The sequence below is a fragment of the Lycium barbarum genome, chromosome 10 (genome assembly GCF_019175385.1).
Source record: "Lycium barbarum isolate Lr01 chromosome 10, ASM1917538v2, whole genome shotgun sequence".
Classification (NCBI taxonomy): Eukaryota; Viridiplantae; Streptophyta; class Magnoliopsida; order Solanales; family Solanaceae; genus Lycium; species Lycium barbarum.
In genome coordinates this window covers 102300162-102308989 of record NC_083346.1, presented here as the reverse complement: position 1 = coordinate 102308989, position 8828 = coordinate 102300162, and the positions used below count along the sequence as shown (strand labels likewise).

Below are 8828 nucleotides of genomic sequence, written 5' to 3'. Positions count from 1 at the left end.
CTATGAATCTTTGAGTTTATTAATCATATTTGATACGTCTTCCATACAATTTGGTTTGAGAGGCGTTTTGAATCGTGTAGCTGCTCTTGCTTCAGGTTCTGCAGATTGTAAGAAATGCCAAATTGAAAATAATGTAATGTGAGCTCTGACATATTTAGGTGTCAAGCTTTGCGTGGGATCTCACAGCAAGACACCTTGTCTAAAAGTTATTTTACTTTAACTTATATAGACAGTAGTTTGACTAAAAGAAACTTGATGCATGACCACCCAACCAAAACAAATTATTTGGTTTAAATGATTAGAAGGAAAGAAAAGCAAGAAAACTAGAGTGCAGTTTATCCTAAATCAGAACAACCCAAAACCTTCACCAGAACTGCCTGCATCTATTATAGATAAATGCGAAGGAACAACTTGAAATAAAAAAGAAGACATAAAACACCAACCTGACCCTACCCTCCCGTCCAACAGTATACTAAAATGCAGAAGCAATTATGGGAACAGAGAAAGTAGTACATTAGGCTCCTCCTCTTTTCCTTGCATCATAAGGTCACTAAAAAGGAATCAAAAGGTCCCAATCATATTCTGCTAAAGGAACAACAGCATATTCATGGGTCCAACAAAGGTATAAAAGCAGCCAGAAGGCAAAACACAAAAGGCCTTCCTGTGGTAAAACCCAATTCTATCAACATGAATACAAGGTAAAGCAACTGACCTGATTGGTGCTTATTAGATACAAGTGAAAGCCAGTGAGTCCACCAACAAACCACAGGTAATGTGAGCTCTGACATATTTACCACAATACATCAGCCTGTTAAATACATTATTCATACAGTAACCATACATATTGCAGACAAACTATAAGATTTTATTATAGCCAACCAAAACCAAACACGTAATGTTGATAACCAAATTCATATCAACTTTTCAACATTATTATTATTAAAATTGTACTCAGTTTCTACTGTTACTAAAAAAAAAAAAAACAGAGTCAGTTTCTACTGTTACTAAAAAAGAAAAAAAAACAGAGTTTCTACTGTCATTAAAAAAAATATCACCGCCATAACATTGTCGACTATTTAATTTCCCTTTGGAATATTGCTACAGGTCTTCTTATTGTGGCCTTCTGTACCACATCTGCTGCATGTCACTGTTGATTTCTTAAATTTCCCCTCGTGGAATGGTTTCATTCGTTTGGTAGCTGGTCTTCCTGGTGGTTTTTTACCATCTGGTGGCAACACAATCTCTTCCTTTACATGCCTCGGTATATCCCATGTACTTTCACATGGAAGAGGCACAACTGGTATTGCATATGTATCTAGGAAATTCTTATTGCTGTAGTAGGCAGAGGTATATTCCGCTCCATGTTGGTGCCTATACACTATAACAGCCATAGCATGCCCGCAAGGTATCTCATCCAGTTGAAATCTTCCACAAGTACACGTCCTAGCTCGAAGACACACTGTGAACCTCCTAACACCATCAATCACTGTATGTAGAAATTCAGTGGAAGCTCGTACCTGCAATCAAAATTACATTTGTACAAGTAATTCAGAAATTATACACTAAACATACAACATATATACACATATTATAGAGTTTTCATACATATGACAGAAAAAAAAAGGATATAAGTTAACAGAAGGATTATCTTACAGTCATACGGTGTGATAATACCCCATTCTTGTTGATAATTTCTTGATACTTTTTAGTAAGATCTGTGAATGTATTCTTTGCTTCTTCATTGTGCGTCGCATTCCATCTTTCAACCAATTCCCTCATGAAATCCAATAATTTTGCCACCGGCAATTCCCTAGCATTCACTGTAGCATTGTTTATAGATTCAGCTATGTTTGAAGTCTGTGTCCATGTTCTTTTTACTGTTGCATGTATTCGTGTCCATTTATGATAACCAATCTCAAAATAGTATCTCCTCAGCTTCCTATCTATTTTGGTCACCCTTCCCATGCATTCGTTAAACTCTTGGAGGGTGTATGCCTTAGCCATTGCATAGTATAATTTCCTCATCTGCTCTTTGTTTCTGTGGCATTGCTTAATTAAATTGTTCCACAAATGCCAAATACAGGCATAATGAGGCAGCCCAGGGTACACTGCTGCACTCGCATTCCATATACTTTCATGCCTGTCCGACATAAAACACATGTTCTCCCTCTCACCAAAAGCATCCCTGAACCGCTCAAAGAACCATGTCCAAGATGAATCATTTTCGGAATCAACTATACCATATGCAAGCGGCAGTATACTACCTGCTTCCATACACAAATAATACAATCAGTTATAAACTTTTTTTTTTTTTAAAAAGAAAGATAAAAAACAAACCTCCTGGATTCAATGTACAAGCAATTAGCATAGTCCCCTTGTAAGTTGATTTAAGATGGGTTCCATCAACCACCACTATAGGTCTGCAATACTCCCATCCTCTAATACAAGCTTCCAGTGCTACAAAGGTATACAAGAAACGGTCTTCCTCTGTTTTTTCCAATCTTACAACCGATCCCGGATATGTCTTCTGTAAAATGTATAAGTAGGCTGGAATTTTACTGTACGAGTCGGTGGGATCCCCTCATAACATAATCATTGCCTTTTGCTTCGCTCTATAAGCTTGCATGTAGGTCAATGTTACACTATGTTGTTTCCTCATGTCCCTAGATATATCCTTGGGTTTGTATATTGTTTTTGGATCTTCATACTTATCCATTATAATAATGCTGACGACATTGGAAGTTGCTTGACGTTGTTCATAAATTCTATCCTTTAACAAGCATGTGTGCACATCACAGAAATTCCTAATCTTGAAAAGCCTTGAATCATTTAGACTTGAGGCCTTTAAACACCATGGACAATTTTCACCAGGGCATACGAGTTGATAGCTATTGATGAAGAAGTACACATCAGAAACATTGAAAAATATACATTTTTATACATACATCATACAATATTCATACACCCACCTATATTATATATGTGATTTAAATACATACATGCTTCATACATTTTTTATTTATCTACAATAAACAATAATATTTGTTCGTACCTTTTTGTACCAGACCTTTTCACCCGAAATTGAAACTGCTTCATAAAGACATATTGCCTCATAGCTGCATTGAGTGTTTCTTTATCCTTGTAAATATGTTTTTCCACAACAAATTCATGTCGAGGGTCGCTTATTATTTCAGTTTCACAACTATCCAACAACTCAATATGTTCACTTGAAGCCATATCAATCTGTTCAATAATATTTCCCATGTATGAAGATTGAATTTCTCGACCCCTGTTTATTGAACTGGAACTACTTTTACCATCATGATGGAATTCAATTCCCTCCATTTCACTATCCTCCAATGTGATACATAAAGGAAACCTACTGAAGAAATCTTTGTACTCTTTTTTTTTAATCTAAATATACCCAAACACCCATGTCGTTGTGTATGATCATTGGTGGGCATCGGTCACTAGCAATGTATTTAATCATTATGGTTTGGACTGTGGTATCTATCCCCAGTTGAGCAGCAATTGTAGAAATCAATCCATTATAGTTCGAATTTGAATCGTACTTGATTCCTTCAATTTTGAATTCTACATATCGACCTGTTACACGAAGTTCATACAACTTTAAACCAAAATTCATACATACTAAAATAGACAAATTTTTCTGAACCAAATCAGTTCCACACTACAGACTCTACCTAGTATACAGAGTTCATACAACTTTCAACCAAAATTCATACATACTAAAATAGACAAATTTTTCTGAACCAAATCAGTTCCACACTACAGACTCTACCTAGTATACAGAGTTCATACAACTTTCAACCAAAATCCATACATACTCCAATAGACAAATTTTTCCTGAACAAAATCAGTTCCACACTACAGATTCTACCTAGTATACGGAGTTCATACAACTTTCAACCAAAATTCATACATACTCCAATAGACAAATTTTTCCTGAACAAAAACAATATATTACTACAGAATCTACTTATTATATGAAGTTCATACAACTTTTCATACAAATTCTTTCATGCACGAGATTACATGCTTTTAATTGCCTTCAAAACATAATGTATTTGGAGTTCAAATATATTCACCTGATGCGTCCCATCTTCCATTGTGTTGTATCATTATTGACTGCATTGTGCTATCCGCCATTGTTACACTAATAAAGCTTTGATCTGTACGATTTTGAATGGTTCTTCTGAAATTTCAATCGCGTATAATTGATAATTTGTTTAGGTAATTGATGCATCAATCGACTTCTATTAAATCAGATTGTGTTCTTCCACAAAATATCAACAACAAAAAAAGGAAAATACCTGCTCCTTTTTTTTTTTGGAACTCGAAATTTATATTACTTCTGATACTTCAATGGTTTTTGATTGAGGAATTGATTGTTTATCAACGTTGCAGTTGTTTCTTCAATCACATTCGAATCCTCAATGAAAACTGAAGAGATAGGGCGAAAACATTGAGCGAAATTGGGGGAGAAAAATCGAGGGAGATATTATGGGAAGAGTAGGAAGCAACGGTATTCGCGTGCGTGATTCCGTGGGGTTGGCCTCTAATTGGGTTTTGTATAGGTTTGTAAGTATTGTACTGTTATATCTTGTAAACTGAAAACTGTCGTCGCGTTTTGTAAATATTTACTTTAAAGATGTATATATATGTACTTTGCCCATAAAACATTACTATATAAGCCCGTTTGGATTGACTTATAAGTGGTCAAATCAGCTTATAAGCTGTTTTTTAGTCTTTTAGGTATTTGGCAAAAACAGTGTGTAAGCTAAAAAAAATGCTTAGAATAAGTCAAAAATAAATAAATTGGAGTGACCCAACTTATTTTTTTTGACTTATAAACTGTTTTTTGGTCAAATCAACTTATAAGCCACTTTTTTTAAGCTAAGCCAAACGGGCTCGGTAAAAGACAACATAAACTCAAACATTTATTCATCATATACCATGAATGCAAAATAAAGAAACAAGCACTCTCAAACTAATAGTAGTCAGATTTAATGCAACTATTGAATTCAGATTCCAAGCCAAGGTTACGACTTCAAGCTAAGGGTAGATTTCAATGAGAGATCTAAACCTCAGAGAGGGAGTAAATTTATATTCAGTGAAGCCAGCTTCTGCGAAGAGCTTCGCCCATTCTTTTTTAGTACTTTCTCTGGCGGTATAAAGAACCATCACCAGCAAGTCCAAGAAATGTTGTGCTCGAACAAAGTCGTCGCGCCTCCATCACCATGTTTATGATTATAACTTTCCTTCCCTTTTCCCTAGTTGGAATTGACTCTTTGCATTTCTTTAGTATCTTCACACAATCTTGTCACTCCAATTATGCAGAATATTCTGTTCAACCATGAAAGGTACTTGAGTAGAGTGGATCTGATAAAGAGAAGGAAAAAACTTACTAGTTCCCTCCGTCCCGTCCCATTTTATGCGTCCTTATTTGATTGGCACAAAGTTTAAGAAAAAAATAAAGACTTTTGAAACTTGTAATCTAAAACAAGCTATAGACATTTGCGTGTTATATATACATCATCTCATTAAAGGTAAAATGAAAATTTTAAAGTTCAGTTATTTTTAATTATAGATATATTATTCTTTTCTAGACAAAACAGAAAGAATGTAACATGAATTGAAACAGAGTAATAGATAGTAAGATATAGAAGTGTTATGAGAAAACAATAGAAGCATTAGTAACAATAGAGGCTGGATTTCTAGCTACCTTGAGTAAGACTGCGTTAGCATGAGGAATCTCATCAAACATATTTCCTCCAACAAACTCCAAGTTCTCACTTCCCTTGAGATCGCCTATAACATGAGAGAGATCAAATACAATGCACTTTATGTCAGGAATGAAGGCTATGGCAGTTGCCACAGTGCCCGTGCCACACCAACGTCCACCAATGATGTCAAGCCCTCGAAAACATGCTTACACTTAGAGCACCAACGTCCACATCAACGTTCGTAATAAGAACATTAGTTATTAGTCTTGACTCACTAGCCATTGCATTATTGAAATTACTTCCTTCTCTTGGTTTTTCCAAAATATAGACCCAAAAAGATTTCCCATGAGCAGTATGAAAAGCAGCGGAAAAATCATTTTGGAACCAACTACTTAAGTCAAACCATGCTTTTTGTAGGAATGGTTCTGGATTGATCAACAAATTAAAGTGACCTAACATTCAAAGGCTCATTGTTCACAAGAAGGTGACTAACTTGAGTAACAGAATAACGATCTTCATGTTGATTTAGGAAGCCAGAATGAACTAAAAAGCGAAGTAGGATTGGCATGAAAGATACCTTGGAAGGGTCGAGGGGAAGTTCAGCCAAGAGGCCGGAAAGACACATTGGCATACCATGTTTGTAGAGGCTATCATGCCTAGTTGAACTGCACATGTTACTGCTGAAGAACTTATAAAGTGGAAAATATAGTTCCAAAGTTGAGCTTGGAGAAGCTCAGTGGAGCTCTCAGTAATCATTGACATTTCTAAGGAACTTGCTTTGCTTAAATTTGTTATCTAAATCCACTAATGGCATGTAATTATATTTATAGAAGTATGAGAAAAGGAAAGACTTTAACAGTTGTATTGTACTACATGTTTTTTTCTCGCCGTAGTATATACACTACTTCTCTAGAACACTTTACTATTTTTTAACTGCAATTACTTTTTAATTCCCCATAGTTGTCGAAACAACACCGGAAAAGATCTAATAAGCTTACTAAATCTCATACTATTTTACTAGGTGAAGTGTGTTTATAATTTTGTGTTTTTACGGCTATAAAATTCTTCAACATGTTTTTTCACTATATAACACAAGATTTTTATTTTGTTATATTTCAAGGGTACTGGAACCAAAATTTTGCAAGGAATAGAATATGGTACCACTTTACCCTATGCTAATAGTAGAATAATAAAAAATAAAAAAGACTTATTCCCTAAATGACTACTCTAACTTTGTCTTAAAAAAAGCTGGATTACGAATGAGATCCACAATGACATCATTGTATGGCCGATGATTTTCTTGATTTTCGTTGTTTTTGTTTTGTTTATAAATAAATATATAATATAATATTATCCTTCTATTATTATTACTATATAAATAATACTATGCTAGCGGCCCTTTCGCGACTCAAACAGCTGATAATAAAATTTTTGTTTTGAATACACTAAATTGCGATGTCCATTTATTACTCCCACAACTTCTTACGAAGCTTACAAGTAGCTTTGCAAGCAGCTTCTTTGCAAGTAGCTTCTGTTGTTCTATAAATAAGTAGTTAAACCAATTCATTTTATACATCAAATTCAAGAGAAATAAAATATCTCTCTTCCCATCTTCTTTCTCTACATCTTGTTGCCTTGTATATTTGTTATTATTTTGACACCCCTTGATAGAAATTCTAGTTCCGCACTGTACATCATAACTCGATTTGTGTAAAATGGTACTCCGCCAACAGATTTTTTAAAGCTAAACACTGATGGTGCTTTAAGGATACGTCCCTAACAGGTGGAATCATCGATCATTAGAGACTATCAAGGGAACTGCATTATGGGCAAATATTATGGAAGTGCCAATGGTATAAATCACACCCATATGGAATTAATGGCGTTGCTAGAAGGCCTGAAACAAGCTCACAATTATGATCACACTCCACTCTAAGTGGAGACGGATTCCACAGGTGTGATACATCTCCTACAAAATATTAGGTTAATTTTTCACCTATTAGCGTGTATTTAGTAGCTTTGGGAAGTTCCTTGGTGCTTCAGCAAGAATCGTGAGGTTGGGGGAGTTTCCTTTTTTCTCATGTTTGAGTCTATACTGTTAATTAGATTTCATGCATGCATTATAGGGAACTATTTTGCCTTTCTTCTAAGAGTAGTTGCAAGAAGTTTTTTGGTTGCAAATTCTTTACATGCATTTTCCTTTTTCATTTGAAACTCAGGATGCTATTATATTGTACATTTGTTGTAGATTATTGACATTAAAGGTCTACTTCAAAGCTATGTAAAGTGTTCTCCAATTTCCACAACAGAAAAAGAAAAAAAAAATTGTAGCATGGGTTAACGATAAAAGAAAGAAATATGTAGCACGGGGTGAGTAGCTATAGCAATTCTTGCTATCTTATCCAAGAGGGTATGATTTGACAAAAGAAAAGAAAAAAAGAAAAGAAAGAAGAAACACATTTCCTTTTATTTGATGATTCAATATCTGAATTTGCTTGGGAATCCCTTCTAATTATCAAGGTTACATTGGACAGGATTGATAGAATATTGTAATTTCAAGGTTGAGCACTCACTTTGTTGTTGTATTCTTATTTTTTTGGAAATCTCATGTCAACGTGCCATGTACTAATGGAACTCTCATCTATGCTACTTAGGCTTAGGGGTGTTGAAATTGATATTGAGAAAGCTAAACCTACATTAATGGAGGTTACTGAACTATGAAACTAGTAACTGCTTCATGAGAGAGAGTGAAGGTGAGATGAAACAATGAGAGGTGATTTGGGAAATGAAAAACTTGATTAATTCCATTGCATTACATGTTTATATACATACATGAAATCAAAGCAAAATATCTACACTAATACTAACAAACTAACCGACTCTAACAATGAGCTAATGACAGCTAAGCATCTAACTAATGACAACTAATCATCTAACTAACTAACTTGAACCAAGTAATTGACTCTTCATACATTACAGAAATAATCTTAACATTCCCCCTCAAGTTAGAGGGGAGAAACTCCCTAAAAACTTGCCCAAAATAGTTGAGTGCAGAGGTCCAGTGAGAGCCTTTGTGAAATG

At 34.8% G+C, this 8828-nt stretch overlaps 1 protein-coding gene and 1 pseudogene across 1 annotated transcript; both read right to left on the bottom strand.

Annotated features, from left to right (window-relative positions):
- LOC132613214 (uncharacterized) lies at window positions 1–4170 on the bottom strand. Its single transcript, XM_060327255.1, has 9 exons — window positions 4110–4170; window positions 3425–3606; window positions 3053–3243; window positions 2600–2888; window positions 2338–2527; window positions 1675–2264; window positions 1130–1517; window positions 713–781; window positions 1–98 (listed from the first exon to the last, which is right to left on the bottom strand). Exons 1-9 carry the CDS (start codon window positions 4168–4170, stop codon window positions 1–3), a joined length of 2058 nt encoding a protein of 685 aa, XP_060183238.1.
- Window positions 4171–5076: 906 nt separating this feature from the next.
- Window positions 5077–6509, bottom strand: LOC132613213 (myricetin 7/4'-O-methyltransferase 2-like; annotated as a pseudogene).
- Between the last annotated feature and the right edge of the window lie 2319 nt (window positions 6510–8828).

What these genes read in the sequence shown, in the direction of transcription:
- LOC132613214 (XM_060327255.1), bottom strand. Translation starts at nt 4,170, where the DNA reads ATGGCGGATAGCACAATGCAGTCAATAATGATACAACACAATGGAAGA. An exon ending in CTTATAGAGCGAAGCAAAAG is followed by an intron (nt 2,528 to 2,599) that starts GCAATGATTATG and finishes TACATTTTACAG; the next exon opens with AAGACATATCCGGGATCGGT. An exon ending in ATCTAATAAGCACCAATCAG is followed by an intron (nt 99 to 712) that starts GTCAGTTGCTTT and finishes TACAATCTGCAG; the next exon opens with AACCTGAAGCAAGAGCAGCT.